Raw genomic sequence first — 19,615 nt, 5'->3', positions numbered from 1 at the left:
TTGATTTTCCAATGGACTAGCTTCATGTTCCAAAGAGCAATGGTTATGGTAATTGGAATCTGCTGTCACGCCTGCGCGGATTGTCTTTCGGACTACACCACATCGAGCCTCAAAAGCAAGCGTATCATGTGAACTTGTGTTGTACTTTATAAAGTTCTTCACTTTCCTCTTCTATTCTTATGTAGGATTCGCGTAAGGTGACATGTGTACTGCTTCTTCCGAATCCTGTCAGTCTCGAAGCATGGCAGTCCTGCTTGAAGAATGTGTAATCAATTACCTATCGACGTTAACAATCTTTTACAAGGGTCGTTTTTTGGGGGTAAAATTACACAGATGAGGTGAAAACACTGCGATTGAACTCTAGTATAGTAATGTGACATAATTTATTGCTAGAGTTAACCTATTAGAGTAAAATCACAGCCACATACAAGCAGAAAACTTCACGCACAAGCATCTTTTAGTAAAAGCAGTGACTAATTGAATTAACTTGAAGTTCAACCCATCATTGTTTTCCTTTGACATGTCTATGTAGGTACATAAACCACATTGATATGCTCTAATTACCTAGCTTAACCAGTATAATGTTACTGTCAATAACTGGAAATTGCATATCAACAACTCAACCGAAACAAAGATAAAGAACAGCACGACAGGACTACAATGTACCAACACTCGTCTGAACTGCACAACTTACTCCTGCCAAAGGCCATGAGAAAACAGCAGGATCGTTTAACATCCAAAGGTTAAAGGAACAACGACAGGATAATAGTTGTCACAATCGTGGAAATCAGATCACACAGTAAACCAAGATGGGGCACCACCCGGAGATATAAATAAAGAGGAAGAAAACTTTAAAGTTAATAAGACCAAGCCCGCGTGGAAATATAGTTGACAGAGATATTAGTTTAAGAATCTGGAACAGTTGCTGCTGGACGCTTCACTGAAGCACACTTGATTAAATGATTGTAGCTGCCTTTCTCCTTGAAAAGCTGTGAAAAGTGAGGTTTGCAGTATAAAATACCGTCTAGTGCAGCATAATTCGAAGGATTTAAAGAGCATCCGCCATGAGAACACTTGAAACATGACTTGTGATAACTCTGGTTCTCCACTGTCACCTAAAAAAAATGTTCAATCAACTTAGATATAAATCCCAAAGCTGAAATGTTGAGCAGTGCAGTCTATGGTTGAAAGGGCGAATATTGTCAACAATTTAAAATGATGAAAGGAACTCTAAGCCTAAAAGCTCTGGGATTTAAACAACAAAAACAACGAACCCAATGTAACCACAAGTGGGGTCTGGGGAGGATAATGTCTAGGCTGACCTTATCCCTACCTTGAGAAAGGGGATTTAAACAAGTCAAAAAATAAGCTCTTCACTTTGATAACTGGTCCACAGATGGTTACGCATATAGACATCAAGACAAACACATAAGTTAACCACAATCAGATCAAACTAGCTTCCTGCTGCTGGATAAAAGAAGCATATGGAAGGTTCAGTCGACTCGGGCTTTTTTTTGGGAATTATTATATACTACACAGACTTTACCTTAATAAATATCAAGTTCTTTACTACCTTACAACTCAAAAGTGGAAGTTTACATATGTGGGGCAACTGAGAAGATGGGGTAGCATAAACAACTTACTAGCAGTGGCAGAGTCAGAATTTCCGCTAAGGGGTTCAAAAAAGAAAAAGTTAAAAAATCAAAAGAGACTGTGGACAGTGGGAGTTGAACCAGGTTTTGAACCCCTTTGACACTGAGCTATGCTTTTGGGTTGTGTCAAGGGTATTCAAAATATAATATATAGAGGCACAAAACTGAATTTTACCTTAAATGTACAGTGTAATTTTTCGGCGAAAGGGGTTCGGGTTCCGCCCCCCTAAATCCGCCCCTGCTTACTAGTAACTTCCGAGTTAGTATTCAGTGGGATGTCTAATGAGAAAGTAGAACATATTGTTCAGCACTAGTTGATACTTCTCTTTTCTATTTTTAAGCCGGGGGTGAGTGAGGGAGGATACAATTTGCTCAAACTCAGCAATTGCATAGTGTAAGCACATGATTTTTGCCCTATGTGAGAATTATTCCAAAAAATTCAAAATAAAACAATTTTCCTTTGTGTGCAATTTTGAGAATTTTCGTGGCATTTTTGGATAATTATTTGTATTTGTCCGTGCATGTTTATTTGTTAAATTAATAAAAAATACAAAAATATGTCGCATTTGCATTTAGGATTTAATTCTACAATTAGGAGCAATTAAGTTTGTTTTACAAGAACAAAAAATCATAAAAATAATGTACGTTGTATTTTTAGCATTTAATGTCCAAATTGTGTGATTTTATCGTAATTGCTATTTAATTGTGTGTAAATTGTTATTAAGAGTTAATTAGCACTTTTATAAATGAATTTAGTTCTATAGGATAATTTAGGATTTTTAGAATTTAGTTAATTTTAAGAAAAAATAAAAGAAAAAAAGAAGCAATGGAAATAAGAAGAAAATCGGATTGGGCCACCTTTTAATTTAAATCAACCAGGCCCAAACCAAATAACCCCTACCGGGTCGACCCGACCCAGTCCGCCCCATAACCCAAACGAAATAACCCCCCATTTTCATTTTTTTCATTTTTTCCAACCCCAAAACCCTAAAAAAGCCCCCCGCCCCCCTACTGCATCGTCTTCTTCGCAGCACCCTCCCTTGCCCCCTCACCTCCATGGCTGCCTACCTCTCCAACTCCAGCTCCAAACGACCTCGCCATCCATGGCTGCCCTCCCCGTCGTCCCTGCTCCTCCCCATTCCTCGACGTGAGCTGCTGCTTCGTGCAGCTTCACCGGCTGCTCCGTCGAGCACCCTTTCTGCTTCACCTTCTTCGTCTTCAACTCCAGCCATGGACGAACCACCATGAACGACCACGTCGACCTCCAGTCCAAAACGAGCTCTCCAGCAACCATGGTTGTTGTTCCTTCTTCTTCGTCTTCAACATCGTCACGACAACCTGGAGCAGCCCCACGACCACCATGGCTGCTGCTTCGTCTTCAACTGCCTTCCCCCTCACTACCAGCAGCTCGTCGTCGACCAGCAGCTCGTCCAAACAACCAACTTCATCTCCTTCGTCATTTCCTCCGGTCGCCGGAAAAACCAGCAACGACCACTCCACATGAGCGACCACCATCGCTTCTACTACGTCCAGCCATGAACAACCACCGTCGACTCCATCAGTTCTTCGACCACCCAACGTCCAGCTTCATCCGCGAACGACCCCAAACCAGTGAACTCGATCGTCACTGCATCAAAAACGAAAATGGGTCGAAAACAGTGATGTTTGTTCAGGCGTGTCGAGGTTTCCGTTCGAACCCGGACTTCAAACTAGTAGGTTTCCGTTCTCTTTTATTTTATTTTTCGTTCAGTGAATTCATCTTCCGCTCCTTTTCTTCTTTTTATGATTATGTTCGTGTTCCGATAGGTTGGTTTGAATTCGAACCCAGGTCTTTGTTTGTATTAGAGATAATTCGTGTTCATTTTTTGTTTGAAGTTCGTTGGTTTTTCATCAAGTGATATAATGTCGAGTGTTTATGTGTTGGTCCTTAGTTTTTAATTTAGTTTGAATCATTCATCTTTGTTATGATGTTGTTTGATTTAGTTTGAGGTCAGCTGATGATTGAATTTAGTGATTTGAATCTACTCGTTTGTTCCGTTAAGTTTGTTCGGATATGAATCTGACTCTGTTGTTAATTCATGAACGTTGTCGATTAGGAGTTTGTTTGGCGAGTTTGTTATGCAGAGTTTGATTATTAATTGAAAATTGATTAGATGAATTGGTTATGGCTGCTAAAGTTTGGTTAATTGACTTAGGAGGATTGGATATAGCTGATGGGGTAGAATGGTAAATTGCAGTATTTTCAGGGAGCATTTTCGGGATTTTGAGTCTTAAAAAATGATTAATTTGAGTGCTCCGTCCACTGGGCACTAATAATATTAAAATAATACGTAGTGGGGGACAAGACATAATGGTGAGAATTAATATATTATTTAGTGCATAATGGGGGACAAGACATATGGTAGTGGGCAATAATGCATTGTTTAATATAGTGGGGGACAAGACATATGGTGGTGTGAACTAATATATTTGTTTAATATAGTGGGGGACAAAACATTAAGTAGTGGGATTCAAAAGGGGATGGGGAGAAGATGGTGGGATTAATTTAAGTGCTTCAAGTTTGGCTATAAATAAGAAGAGGTTGACACAAGTTAGAGGATTGGAGGACGGATTTTGAAGAGAGTTTAGCAGATTTTTTGGAGAGTTGAATAGGCTGAATTTTTAACACCTAAAAGTTCAGTAACTGAAGAAAGTAAAAAGAAAGGGTTGAGATAAAAAACTGAAAAGTGAAGTCTTTCTTCCACTGTTAAAAATCAGTACCAGTTTGCTACTGTATCGTTGAAGCTTCAAGCTTCTTTTCTTTGAGTGTTTGAAAACCAGAAAACTACCACCTATATCTGGTCGTTTCTGTTGCTGCATGTGATTGCATTTGGTATTGATGAGGTCTCAAGTGGTTTTTTTTTTCCTAGGTTACTACTTGGGTATTTGCTACTACTTCACTGGTTATTGCTGGATTTTTTGCTTGATTTTAAAATCTGTCACTGGTTTCTCGTTGCTGGTTGTTACTGGTTGCTGGGTGTTGCTGTTGTTGTATGCTACTGCATTTCTGCTGATCTTCCTCTTCTTTTGCTTCCAATATCAGGTACACAACTGATACGCTGGTTACTGTAAGCTAAAACATGAAGCATGAATACAAATAAAGAGTTGAGGTTTTAATTTGATTTAGTTTTGTTACTGATTGTACTTAGGACATTCTATACACTACTGTTTTGTAAAAAAAATTCTGCCATTTCTGTATAACTGGACAGTGTTATAATAATGTAATCAATAATGTCCAGTTGTTTTAGTTGGTTATTAGGTAGTATAGGTTCAAATGCATGTTAAATAAAACCAGGCCAGTAGACTGTTTTAATATCATGGCAATCTAGCTCCAACAATCAATTGTTTGAATTTAGGATTAAAACTAGACCCTTAAGTTACTTCATTCCAATTAATTGCTCTTTCTAAAACTTGCATGTAACTTGCTTAGTTAGATACTATCATCTTATATCTCTGTAAGTGCAAAAATTGTGAACATGTGTAGAAATAATTAACTAGGCCCAATATTGGAATAAGACGGCCCAAGTCACGTTTAATACTACATGCGGTGAACCTGGGCCCACGTTGGCCAACGGGCTGTCCATATTGTGTTTACATTCTGATTTAACAAATTACGTTCGGAACCCGACTATAACAACTCATAAGCATGCAAATAAATTAGGACCTTTCCTCTTTCATTTTTAGAGACAAATTTAATAGAAAAAATATAGGCACTTTAGGATTATCCTTTAAAAATAAACGAGATGAGCCTCGCCCAATAAAACGCACAAGTTGCGGGGCCCTCAATAATTGGTTAATAATTGTATAGACTTCGGGTACCTTGATGTAAATCTCAACAGAGTCGAAATGTGTCGATAACCACGGGTACCTTGATGTGACGTGGTTCGAGATACGTTTTTCACAATGTTATAATTCTCTGTTAAAACAATAATAATAATAATAAAAGCGGTAAAGAGTTTAAAGTTTGCACATAAGTTCATAATTGTATAAAATCAGATAATTAAGCTAAATACGACAGTTGAGCGACCGTGCTAGAACCACGGAACTCGGGAATGCCTAACACCTTCTCCCGGGTTAACAGAATTCTTTATCCGGATTTCTGGTTTGCGGACTGTAATACAGAGTCATTCTTTTTCTCGATTCGAGATTAAAATCGATGACTTGGGACACTATAAATCTCCCAAGTGGCGACTCTGATCCTTAAATAATAAATCCCGTTTCGATTGTCCTTTAATTGGAAAAACTCCCTTAACGTCCCTTTGCGGGGTGTAGGTAAAAAAGGAGGTGTGACAGCTCTGGCGACTCTGCTGGGGAAATAACCCAGAATCTCTGGTTCAGGGTTCAGAATTCGAGCTTAGATGAATTGTTATATTTGGCTTTATTTATTATTTGATCTTATTACATGTTTTGGCCTAAATGTGCAAAATGATGCTTTTTTACCGCTTTGATATTATTTGAACTGTACATATAAACTGTGCCGAAACCTTCTCTTCTCACCTCTGGGGATGTGCTTATTGGTTGAGACTCCCTATTCTGTTAGTGTCATACCCTGAAATAAAAGAGGCTCGGAAAGTTTCTAAACCGGCTGGCCTTTTGGTTCCCGGAAAGGAGCTCCTTCCTCAACTCGAGTTGTCCGCTCGGGTACACTGTCTAGAACATATACCCAGGTTGAACCTAGAATAACTTGACTTCATGCCGGATCCCTAGTAGGAACGTTTATTTGCATCATGTTGCATTTGACTTAAGGGACTCAACACAGGGGTTGGGTCCGTCTAGGATAAGCAACCTAAAATGAAAAAAGACCATCCTGCTGCATCCTGTTTGTTTTGCATATTTATTTGCTTCAGATCTGCATGCCGACCGGCTTTTGAAATCAGGAATTTTTGAAAAATTGTGAAAAAAAAAAAGAAAAAAAAATAGCAGTGTAGGGAGATAACTACTTATTTTTAAAAAAATACAACCAATGTCCAAGTAGTGTCAAAACTCTGCCAAAACTTTGAAAAAATGAAAATTTTTTTTGTCTTTTTTAGTTTGATTTATTGAAAAACAAAAGAAATGAGTCTTTTTTACAAGTTTAGTTTATGTTAGCGAACTACGCGGGTCTGATTCTCACCGGATGTGAGATACGTAGGCAAACCTCATCAGTTCCGGCCCCCAATTTTCAGAAAATAAAAAAAAAAATTCTTTTACTTCCTTCTTTAGAAAAGTTTTTCTTTGCGACCCCAACTTTTTAAAATACAAAAAAATATTTTCTTTTAGTTGCTTCTCACAATCAAGAAAAAAGACAAAAAATATTTTCATTCTTCTTTCGAAAATTGAAAAGAAAATTCAAAATTCGAAAATATTTTTTAGAAGCATTTCTTTCATAAATTTAAAATAAAATTCCAAAAAATATTTTCTTTCTTCTTTAAAAGTTTTTCTTTCAAAATTCCAAAAATATTTTCTTTCTTCTTTGTAAGTATTTTATTCGGAAAAAAAAAAGTTAGTTTATGTCCTTTATTCCTGATCGGCCCGAACTACGCCGGTTTGATTCTCACAGGATGTGAGATACGTAGGCAGCCCTCATCGGGTCCAATCTCCCCTTTTGCAAAAATAGCCAAAAAATATCAAAAAAATTTCGTCATAGAGTTGGGTGATGCTGTTTTTGTCAGAAATAGCCGAATATTCCCAAAAAGGACGCCGGGAGGCTGACTTTGCATAAACGGCCACCTTTGGTCATGTTTTTAGGATTTTGGTCGGTTAGCTAAAGCAGCTTTAAAATCTTCGTCCCCGAGGTGCTGAAAGGCCGCGTTGGCAAAACCCGGTCTTTTATTTTAATTTGAAAAATAATAAGAAAAAGTGTCAGTGGTCAAGAATACCGTTTAGATTTTTCAAGCCGAGCCAGCTTCGGCGGTGTCTTAAACCGTTCTTGCCGAGATAGCCTTAGAGTAGCTTTCAGTTGTCAAAAGGCTATTTTCGTAAAAGAACGAACAAGTTTGTGAAGTGTCATAAAATAATATTCCCGGCCTCAAAATTCATGTGAAATTGGGAAGGGGCCACGTTTGCAAAAACAGCCGTTTGGTTAAAATCGGCATATAGAGGAAGGAATCTGCCATTTTATTTTTCTTGAGTTTGTATTTCTTTTGATTAAAGTGTGTGGGCCGTTTTAATTTCGAGTCTGTTGTTCGTTTTTAAGTGATTCCAAAAATGTTTTATTGTTGTTTACCTTTTATGTGGCGGAACTACGCCCGGTCTGATTTATGCGGGGACATGATACGTAGGCAATCCACATAAGATTCGACCACCATTAAAAAGAGAAATAAAAAAAAAGAAAAAAAAGAAAAGAAAAAAGGGAGCACAATTAGAAGAAGCCGGAATGACGCACATAACCGAAGCAAATGCATGATAGAAAGGGTTAATTGCCTAGTTGCATTGCATCCTCAATATGTGTTTTCTTATCTATTGGAAACCCTAACAGGTTGCTTCCATTTTGTCCTCTTTCAATATCAACGCTGCCCTGCAACACAAAGGCAAAAGACAATGGCAGAGAGCAACAGAACTAAGCAGGTTGGTACCGATGCCCGAAAGCAGTTGGTTGAACAGGACTACGGGTTGGTAGAAGAGGTAAGAATGTTGAGACAGCATGTGGCAGACATGTATCGGGCATGGATGACTGGGAAAGCACCACCCCCGCCACCGCCTAGCTTCCCGAACTCTGTCCTTACCCAAGCACCTAACACAATAACGGATGATCTTCCATACTCTCCATATCTACCCACTTATGATAGCTTTCCCAGCCACCCGAGTAGCTCCATCACTCGTCGTCCAACTATATTTTCCCAACGCTACTCCCCTCCCCAACATTACTCCCCTCCCCAACGCTACTTCTCTCCACGGGACTCCCAAAAACATGCTTCACTTTCCAAGTACCCAGCTCCACAAAATGCGTATCCACCCTCACAAGCCTACCGAAAGCCCTCTGGATCAGGTTTCCGGCCCAATCAAGCATTTAAGAATGAGAGGTTGTTGAAGAAAAAAAAGGCTTTCACCCCTGTTGGAGGATCATATGCCAGTGTTCCAAAAGTTGAAGCAATTGGACATGCTGAAGCCGATTCATATAAAAATGCCAAACCCTCTGTCAAAGAAGTTTGATTTTTCTCGAAGGTGCGCATATTGCTCAGATGCCCCGGGGCATGACACAGAGAAGTGTTGGAAGCTGAAGAAAGCAATTCAGAAGCTTATTGATGCAGGTGACATTGTCGAGCAAAATCCAGATGCAACAGACATTAGCCAAAGTCCGTCGCCTATTGGTAATGAGATGCATATGTTGAATATGACTTGTTTTGAAAAGGAATATGAGAAGTCTTCTGTGATCCTCGAAGGTCCGCGCGTTGTAGAGTTTTCAGTGCTATTAGAGGTTGCTCTTAAGAACGAGCTCGCAAAGGGAATCCAAAAGCAATTTGTTAAGAACAATGAGATGGAAATTGGTGGAGGTCCCAGTAATGTTGATGCCGAATTCAGCGGCTAAGACGCCGAGCTTGGCAATTGGAAAGACGCTCCTTTCTTGGTTGGCCAGGGAGGAGTTTTGATGGTTCATTTTGTTATCATTTCTGTTGACCGGGTTATTTGCAGGGTTGTAATCCGGACATTGTTTTGTGTCAAACCCTCTTATCCTTCCATTTTGTCATAGTGGTTTGTTTAGTGTTGTCTAGGATTGTTTTAAGTTGGTTCCAAGGTTATACCCCAATTGTTTTGCTTGTTTCGTTATACGAACTGTTTCACCGCTTGTCTAATGCAAATTCCGGTATTTTGTTACCTCCAGTCATCTTCTTTGTTTAGTTCTTTTTATCCTTTTGTTTTGTCTTTGTTCAATACCGATTCTAGTGACATGACATGCGCGCACAGTTTGGGCCTAATCTTAAGAGTTAATTATAAAGCCATTGGGAGATGATCCGGACACTTAAGGGAAATAGGAACAGCTTCAGATCATTTGAAGCCCGAGCCACGTGAAACTGGGGCAAGTAAAACATAAAGAAAACCATAAAAGCAAATTAGCCATATTGCCAAGAGGGCCGTTCATGATAACGAAAGTAAGAGTATTGCCCAACGGTGCTTTAAAAATGACAAATGAAAAGGCAAATGTATGGATATGGTTATCAAGTCCGGCACAATCAGAAGATGTGGCGAATGTTTAATTCTGTTGTTTGTGCTTGGCATGTTTTGAAGATTGGAATGAGGAAGACATTTTATTCTTCTATCTAAACACTTTATCCTTCGTTAACCTTTTGAGCCTTATTGGTTTTCTTTCACACCCCTCATTCGGAATCAGTAGCAAAGACTAGAAAACACAAGCATGGAAGATAAAGAAAAAGAAAAAGAAAAAGGAAAAGAAAACAACAGAAACAACAGAAACAACAAAACAACAAAAAAGAAAAAAAAAGAAAAAAAAAGAGAAAGAAAAAGAAAAGAAAAGAGAATAATAAATAAGTGGAAAGAAAAACAAAAAGGAAATTGGGAACTACGTTTGACCTGATTCCTCAAAGAGGATACGTAGGCGCTTCACGGCTTGGTTATAGTGTAACAAAAAATAAAAATCAAAAAAATCCTCAAGCAAGAAACTGGGGCAGAAGTTGTGTTTGATGTAAAGAAATCTGGTTCCGAAGGTTGTAAATTTTGAACCCAAATTGATTCGTTTTGAGCCGCCAGTACCCTTTCTTTCTAGCCCTATCCAAAACCCCACGTTACGGTCCAAAGAAAGACCTTTTGACCAGTCTTCGAAAGATGCCAAGTCATGCAAATGGAAGTCGAGAATAACACTCTGATCCCCGACAGAAAAGTAATAAAATGAGAGTCTTATCGGTGAAAACCTTCACGGACACCTTGAGGCGGCTATAAATTGAGAGAAAAACCAAAATGAGAGAGGCTTGATAGTGAAAACCCTTCGGGCACTACAAGTCGAATAAAGATTGAGAATCATACAGGAAAGCACCAGACGAAGATTGTGAAAGGCGATTAACAACGAAGGATAGGCCACATGTGCATGTCATGACCAATGGAGTTGGCATCCACATCTGATAGGTTTTACTTTTTAATTTTTCTCGTTAGGAGTCATTTTTTCATTTGTCTTTTACTCTGTTCCTTTTACCTTTGTCATTTCCTCTTCTTGAGTCTCTTGGTCAGAACAAGCGAGAAATGATTTCAAAATTTGCCATCAGCTTAACAATTATGCAAGACGAGATCTGACTAGTACATCAAAGGGGTATAAGTCAGGAAAGAACAAGCGCAATGAGCTGGTAATAGTCAACGTGCTTTGAGGTTCGCGCAAAATACCCAAGATTGGTCCATATCAATTCAGGGACAGTACAACAAAAAGAGGGCCAGGGGGATTGAACCGAGGGTATATTCTATGATGAGGTTGACAAAAGGATGGATCAGTGTCAAGAAGGATATCCCCAGCAGAAATCGAGGGTTATAAGGCCAAGGCCAGCGGAAAATCAAGAAAGAACAACGCGGAAAACAATTGACATAATTGGGAAATTCACAGGAGACTCAAAGGTTGGGGAAATGCCAAGTTCAGACAGTACCGCAAAAGAAGATATTGGGTCTGCACCGGGAAAGGGTATTTCGGTAACACAGACGATTGAAGGAGTGGTTAATCAATGAACGAACATGCAAGATCTTCAAGTGAAATCAGCTGGCATGAAAATACATGAGGTCAAATAAGGAGACTGGGAAAATGGTTAAGAGGTTTGTGAATAAGAAATCGTCAAGAAGGTCGGAAGGTATCAGCCCAGTTCAAGATGGTCAGACAACGCATAGATGGGAAAATGGTTGATAGCATCCCCAGCAGGAGTATCGCAACCAACCACCACATTTTAAACTGACCAAATTTTCTTTGATTTGAAGCAGGGACAAGGAATGTTACTGACGACGGGAAGATGCGCCACAAGAAAGATTGTCAAACTGGGACAGAAAATTTTCGTTCATTTCGAAAATTTTCGGGAAGTCTAACACAAGTTTGGTGAAAAGCGGTATCCCCAGCAGTTCTTCGGGAGAAAGCAAAACAAGTTTAAAAAAAAAACAATGCAGGAGGAAGATAACACAAGTTTTAAAGGAGGTAGTCTTCAAAGGAAGATGATAACAGGAAAAAAAAAAGAGAGAAAAAAGAGGAAGACCAGTTTTGCAAAAGGAAACGGTTTGCAGAAGAATGAAACATTAGTCTTAAGGGAAGTAGTCTTTGAAGGAGTAAGATAACATATTTTTGAAAAAATGTTATCCCCAGCAGTCCGCAGAGAAGACAGTACAAGTTTTGAGGAAAATAGTTTTGAAGAAAGATAATTCAAGTTAGAAGGAAAATGGTTGTTGAGGTCAGGAGCCCCCCTGAAGAACGAAATGACGATATATTTTTCGAAGTTGTTGTTGAGGTCAGGAGTCCCCCCTGAAGAACGGAATGGTGCTTTATTTTCGAAGTTGTTGTTGAGGTCAGGAGCCCCGCCTGAAGAACGGAATGACGCTTTATTTTTCAAAGATGTTCATTTAAGTTCATTCGTAGGAGACGCACTTCCTAGTTTGAATCATTGAAGTTGTTGTTGAGGTCAGGAGTCCCCCTGAAAAACAGAATGGCGATTTATTTTTCAAAGTTGTTGTTGAGGTCAGGAGCCCCCCTGAAGAACGGAATGACGATTTATTTTTCGAAGTTTTTGTTGAGGTCAGAAGCCCCCCCTGAAGAACAGAATGACGATTTATTTTTCGAAGTTGTTGTTGAGGTCAGGAGCCCCCCCTGAAGAACAGAATGACGATTTAATGTTCAGTTGCTAACAAGGTCAGGAGCCCCCCTGAAGAATAGAATGGCGATTTATTTTTCGAAGTTGTTGAGGTCAGGAGCCCCCCTGAAGAACAGAATGACGATTTATTTTTCAAAGTTGTTGTTGAAATCTCGCCCGCCTGAAGAAAGGAATGGCGATTTATTTTTCGAAGTTGTTGTTGAGGTCAGGAGCCCCCCTGAAGAACGAAATGGCGATTTATTTTTCGAAGTTGTTGTTGAGGTCAGGAGGCCCCCCTGAAGAACAGAATGACGATATATTTTTTCAACCTGAAGAAAGGAATGTCGATTTATTTTTCGAAGTTGTTGAGGTCAGGAGCCCCCCCCTGAAGAATAGAATGACGATTTATTTTTCGAAGTTGTTGTTGAGGTCAGGAGCCCCGCCTGAAGAACGGAATGACGATTTATTTTTCGAAGTTGTTGTTGAGGTCAGGAGCCCCGCCTGAAGAACAGAATGACGATTTATTTTTCGAAGTTGTTGTTAAGGTCAGGAGCCCCCCCTGAAGAACAGAATGACGATTTATTTTTCGAAGTTGTTGTTGAGGTCAGGAGCCCCCCTGAAGAACAGAATGACGATTTATTTTTCGAAGTTGTTGTTAAGACCTCAACATGCATGATAAAACTGTAAAACCTCAACATGCATGAAAATCCCGAAGTTTAGGCTATACATCGCATTTGTAAGAATCTAGAAAGGGCATACCATCGGTGACGCCTAAACTACTCGGGATCAAAAAATGGCTCCGGCCAAACACATATGACTACGGTTAGAACAGCTGATACAGCCAAATTAACGAGACTCGGGGACGCCCGACAGTCGCTAAACAATATCGTAGGCCACTACTTTGAATATACTTCAGAAATAACCCGTTAAAACAGGCTTCTCTTAATAGGCAAAAACGAGCTTCGACCATATCAGCTCCAATCACAAGGCTTCGATCTACTCTGCGTACGAGCTTTGAACCTTCCGAGGTGCTCAAACATCGCCGATAACGACTTGAAATCGAGGTTCTTCCGGAACCGACGACGGGTCAGGCAAAATTATTTCAACAAACCTTAATGTGAGGAAAACAAATCCTACAAAAACACCCCGGGAAAATCCCTGAAGAACAAAATGACGATTTATTTTTCGAAGTTGTTGTTGAGGTCAGGAGCCTCCCCTGAAGAACAGAATGACGATTTATTTTTCGAAGTTGTTAAAATCTCGCCCGCCCCTCTTTGTCCGAAAACACGAAGAGTTTTCGTGCAAAGACATAGCATCAGTTTCTGGCACTATCTTCAAAGAACTACTAATGATTATTTTGTGAGCAAATAAGCTAGAACTTTTCGGGAATTCAGTTCATCTATGCTTAAGTTAACTTTCTCTAAACCCTTTTAAAAGGATATAATACGCATATCAAACTGATGATACTTGAACTGCTTATGTTGTTATATTCTATCTTTAATTTAAACAAAGGATACATAGACATTACAACAATTCTCAACCATGCAAAATGTCTCAAGGCACGAGCAAGTTCAACTATCCTAAATATCTTTTAGCTATTATCCACTCCTTTAGTTTCACTTTATTGTTATTGTTGTGCAGAAAGAGAAGATATTCCCAACATAGAAACCTGGCTTGTATATTTCCACACTGCAAAGTCACTTAACAGCTAAACCTGCTTTCATGTGCAGCTAGAAAACGAGTGAAGTTATAAGAGTATTCCGTGGTATACAATATCACAGCAGAAATCAATTTTGAGGCCATTGCTTGTAGAGGACACAGATGAAACCTTTTGACGCACAAGACTAACTCCAGAAACAAAAAAGTTACTTCCTCTGTTTCAAAAACATTAGCACTATTTCCTTATTAGTCCATTTCAAAAAGATCGACACCTTTCAATATCTCCTTAATAGGAAGCATTTATAGGCAGACAAATGCTATGGCAGGTTTCAGACCACAAGTTTCAACAGTTTTACGGCCACACAAATGCTATGACTTATTTAAGACCACATATCCCCAAAGTCTTCCTTCTTTATTAAAGTTTGTTCCAAGTCAAACCATGACAAATCTTTTTGAAACGGAGGGAGTATTATTATTATTATGAGCACTTCTCCACCCTCCTTCCCCCTCTTTCCCTAATAAGGTCTGTAATGCTGACCGAAGCCAATCAAATTTCAAACAATAAGTACAATTCATTCCTCAACATAGACATCATAATAGAATGAAATTTGAGACTTCAATATATGTACCTTCTCAAGTGGATAGGCCGTTTTACCGCAGGTAGCACATTTTTCCTGTGTTCCAGAAAACATTCTGGAAGCTTTGCTAGGAGATCTTGTCTGTGTACCGCAAGCAAGAGAAGAGAGAATAAGACGCATACCATTGCGACAGATCTAAAAGATACACTATTTTCTTGTGTTTTCAGTTTGTTAATCTTAGGTAAAAATAGCTGTAAAGAAAGTTTACCAGCTCTGGAGTTAACTTCTCAGCTGACTTCGCAGCTGTCACGAGTAAAACGCATTTTTGTATTAGATAAAGTAAATGGACATTAATGTTGAATAATAGAATTAAGCAAGAAATAAGTAACACATACGCGATTGGAAGTTCTTGTTGAAGTTGCCAGACTCCTTGTAGAGCTGCTCAAAATGGGGCTTGCAATACAGAACACCTTCCATTGAGGAGTAACTGCTCAGCTAAGAAATATCACATAAACATATTACATCAGTTAGTATGCATCAAAACACCATAATCTTATAACATTGGAACTCCACATATACTAAGGCAATTATTCTAAATGATTGAGCTAGTAGCTAGTTGAGCGCTTTTTTTCCCCGTTGAGGGTGTTAGGCTAGTTGTTAGTGTCTTGCTTTAGTTTGATTATCGATACTGCCTTTTCCATGATTCTTAGGTTGCTGGCATTGTCTTCCTGACGCATATTGTTGTTATTCCATTGCCTTTTTTTCATCTCCTTGTACCGAGAGTCTTTTGGAAACAACCTCTCTACCCCGGGTTAGGGGTAAGGCCTGCGTACACACTACTCTCCTCAGGCCCCACACGTGGGATTACACTGGGTTGTTATTGTTGTTGTTGATTGAGCTAGTAGCAACGTTGACGCTCAAATTACAACTCCTATTGCAGCATGCTCCAACATCAAGATATTGAAAGTTTACACTTTGCCAATTTTCCAACTCAAATCAACAGGAGAAATAGGATGAAGAATTGTAATCTCGCTTTAGGGGTTTGCTCCACATTCTCTGCTTCTCAGAGGGGGATCCAAGATTCAGAATTCTAGCACATCGCATCTAATTTACATCGCATCTAATTTACTAGGTTGAAAATCTATTTTTGCACTTATTTAGCTAAAATTTTAACACATATATAAGGCCTTTACTAGGTTCAGATGAACCCGTAAGTTCTTTATTGGCTTCACCCCTGCTGCTTTTGCCTCAATAGATTTTAAGAAAATCCCAGAAATCTATGTTGCTCTCGAAAAAATCATTTAACTCCGCAATTTTGTTTTATGTGACACACTTTCTTTTTTAGTTTGTCCAAAAAAATAATGACACTTTTATATATTTAAAATAATTTAACTTTAAATTTCTCATTTACCTTAATAATTTTTAGTCACATAAATGTATACAACTTGTTTAAGATCCAAGTTTCAAAAGTTTTTCTTTTTAAATTTTGTAACCAGTCAAACAGATTCACATAAAATAAAATGGAGGGAGTATTAATCAATCAACTACAACTCAATGTTAAATTGACATCCACTGTATCAATCCTTTACATCCGTTCTACTTACTCAATACTAAATATACTTAATAAAAGCTTAGAAAGAAGATTATAGGTTTTACCTTGAGAGTTCCTTTACAATGGGTGCATTTAAAGCAAGATTTGTGATAACTAATCCCATCTGCTGACAAAAGCTCAACTGGATAAACTGTCTTTTCACATGCCTTGCATTTCTGTTGTGTCCCCGTAAACGACATCACTGATGACTTCAACACAACAATTTATTCTAGATCTGATATTTGATTCTACAGAAACCAAAAAAAGAATCAGTCTTTAATATTAAACTATACAAAAAACATAAAATTAAACATCTCAGTTACAAGTAACGGGTCTTAAGTAATGTAGAGAAAATTGTCTTAGGTCAAAGGGTGCGTACATTGGAAGAAGAACCAAAAATGTTGCAGCTATTGATCTACTAGAACTGAAGCAAGATTATGTGTGGATTAAAGTTCAAGTTTTGTGACGCGGCGAGGTAATGGCAGATGAAGACTTTAATGGGGAAAGAAGAATGTTTTTTAGAGAATGATGATGTGGGAAAGAGAAGAGAGAAGAGGACAGAAATATCTTCCACGGAAAAAGTAATTGGCTCCTTGTTTTCACTTGTAGGACATAATGTAGACTCGTATTTCCTGTATTTCCTCCACATAATTACTACACCTCCTAACTTGTCACTTTTTATCAATACTTGTTTTCATTGTGATAAAACTTAAAAGTACAAATTTAATTATCTAATCATGGTTAAGTAATAAATATATATGTATATAAACATATATATGTCTTTTTTAAGATTCTTTTTATACATAAGAGAAGAGGGAGAGGGAAAGGAAATCAAAGGCGGAGAATCAAACTCTCACCAATAAGATAAAAGTTCAAATAGCCAATCACGTAAACTATTAAATTTGCTTGAAAGACATATATCTTATATTTATTAATTTTGTGTAAACATATAAATGTTTACTCTTAAAATTTGCATATTGTTCTCCTTTGGATCGGAAAGGCTTTCACTAAAAAAGGGCACATACCCTTCGGCCAGGGGTGTTCATGGTTCGGTTAGGCCGATTATTTTATAAAATTTATACCATACTAATTTTTTAGTTATTTTATTATGTATAATCAAAATTAGACTTTTCGAAACCGTCCCAATCATGTCAGGTTCTCTTTGATATCGGTACGGTTCAATTAATTTTCGATATATTTTTTTAAATGTCATGTAAAATTAACTAGCAGAAATACAATGCAATAACATACGTACTTTTATAGGACTTCGCAAAACTCTATAGACATTTTTATTGTTTAAAAGGTGATGAATTAAGAAAACATGAAAGATGGCGAGAGTATTAAATACATCAACTATTCTACAACAGCATAAAAGAAACTAAGCAAAGACAAAAAAAAATATAAATCACGCGAATGAAAAGATATTAACCAAGCTGAGATTCAAGAATAAAGTATATGAAAGATTAAATATTCAAAAAGATAAATTTAAATCATACGAAAGGAAACATATTCAATACATTATAAAATACGTTGTGTCTTGCTAGTGAATATGCTGAAAATAATTTAGTTTCAATAAGAGTAGCATAATAGTTTTGGGAATTAGGATTTTGAGTTTAATTACTCGTTGGTTTTTAACCATTTTTATAATTCTAATGCCCAAAAAAAATGTTTTATTATTTTTAAAATTAATATATAAATATATTTTCTACATGAAAATTTATTCGATACGGTTCGGTATTTTTTTCGATTTATTTTCACAAAATAAAAGACCTTCCTTAATTATCGTTACAGTTATAGATTTATATATAAAACATACGGTTTTATTAAAAGAAACCTAAAAGTCGGTTCGGTTCGGTACTAGTTGACTCTTTATACTTATTTCATCTCACTTTTTCATTAAAATCCTTGTAACAATCTAGCCCAGTTGTGATATTGTCCGCTTTGGGTCTAGGTCCACAAAATTTTAAAATGTGTCATTAGAGTTTAAGGCCTGTCTACTTATATACTCATTATCCCTCCCGTATTTTTTTGATGTGGGATTCGCCTAGGGTGTCACATACACCCCCCTCTCTCGCCTCTCTTAGGGACTCAGCGTCCTAGCTCGCTGAGGTTTGTCACATCACCGTTTAAGATTGCATGCGGAGTGACTCTAATATACCGTATGTAACAGTCCAACTCACTAGTGATAAAGTCGTGCAGCCTAGGCCTAAATTAGACAATATCACTATTAGACTGGTCTGTTACAAATCTTTCTAATAAGATAATCAAAAAACGTTCTCTACCCTCTCTAAATTTAGGAAGAAGAATGATCTCCTTCCTCTCCTCTTAAGCTATTCTAACATGAGATTTTGGTCAATAGAATTAATATATAGAACCCAAAATCTTAAGCAATCAAAAAGTAGCCAATGACCATTATGCATTCCTTTGAAAATCGTTGTATAACTAATGACAAGGTGACTAAAGAAAAAGACGCTTAAAGGAATAAACAGCAATGGGAATACCCAATCCAGGCTAAAACTTAAGATGGATACATATATATATATATATATATATATAATTTCCAAATATAACATAAGATCATCCGGGGCTTCCACATACTTTCTTTAATCTTCATCGAGTCATATAGTACAACCTCAGTTTCAAACATGTTGGGGTCGGCTATATGGATTCTTACTTCATCAAGTCATAGTACAACAACTTCGGACACAAATGCGGATCTAGAGGTCGGATCCTTCAAGATGTAAATTTTAAGATTCGGGATATGGATCCTAGTACGGATACGGGTACAGGGATCCGGCTAAAAATAATTTAAAAATATAAAAATATGCCTAAATTATGAGAAATTTTGTAGAATACTTACGTATAGCTTGTAAAGTGTGGATTTCTTTTTTCTTTTTTTTTTTAAATTCTCAAGTTGTACTAAAAGATTGATTTCCTAGATAAGGTATGTTACTTTCTTCAAATTTACCCTAGTTTTGATTCTGATTTCGGGAATCAAATTGAATCTGAATTTTTTCGTTCATCGTTGTCAAAATACCCAAAATTGTTTGACCAGATCCGGTACATGTCACATACCCACACACATACTAGTGTAGTGTCTGTTGAATTTGGCAAATCCCACATCGGTGGTTTATCCATTTGGTAGTGTAAGGCCCCGGAAAATTTTTCCAAGTAATTTGAGATTTTGTCGTGCCAAGGTAGGCTAATTATTTTATTTTGTGTGCAAATGAGGATTCATGATATAATGGGTATCAATTAGATATGTTAATAAGCATATAATTCATATTAGAGGTGAATTAGGGTCTAAGGAGAGGCCTAAGTCTAAGCCAAGTTAGAAAAGTTTCATATTAGACG

At 37.7% G+C, this 19,615-nt stretch overlaps 1 protein-coding gene across 1 annotated transcript; it reads right to left on the bottom strand.

Annotated features, from left to right (window-relative positions):
• Nucleotides 1-455: 455 nt before the first annotated feature.
• On the bottom strand, nt 456-16,835 carry LOC107818347 (LIM domain-containing protein WLIM2b). Its single transcript, XM_075225723.1, has 6 exons — nt 16,641-16,835; nt 16,327-16,509; nt 15,066-15,165; nt 14,939-14,973; nt 14,722-14,811; nt 456-1,115 (listed from the first exon to the last, which is right to left on the bottom strand). The coding sequence occupies exons 2-6, from the start codon at nt 16,459-16,461 to the stop codon at nt 906-908; spliced, it is 570 nt and encodes a 189-aa protein (XP_075081824.1). The 5' UTR covers nt 16,462-16,509; nt 16,641-16,835; the 3' UTR covers nt 456-905.
• Nucleotides 16,836-19,615: the final 2,780 nt, after the last annotated feature.

The sequence above is a fragment of the Nicotiana tabacum genome, chromosome 11 (genome assembly GCF_000715075.1).
Source record: "Nicotiana tabacum cultivar K326 chromosome 11, ASM71507v2, whole genome shotgun sequence".
NCBI classification, from domain to species: Eukaryota; Viridiplantae; Streptophyta; class Magnoliopsida; order Solanales; family Solanaceae; genus Nicotiana; species Nicotiana tabacum.
Note: the sequence above shows the minus strand (reverse complement) of the source record. Positions and strands in the feature narration are given on the sequence as shown.

Bases quoted from the DNA above. Each gene is read 5' to 3' on its own strand.
- LOC107818347 (XM_075225723.1), bottom strand. From the start codon at position 16,461: ATGTCGTTTACGGGGACACAACAGAAATGCAAGGCATGTGAAAAGACA. The intron at 15,166-16,326 runs GTAAAACCTATA...GATATTTCTTAG, and splicing joins ATTGTAAAGGAACTCTCAAG to CTGAGCAGTTACTCCTCAAT. The intron at 14,812-14,938 runs GTAAACTTTCTT...TGCGGTACACAG, and splicing joins AGAAGTTAACTCCAGAGCTG to ACAAGATCTCCTAGCAAAGC.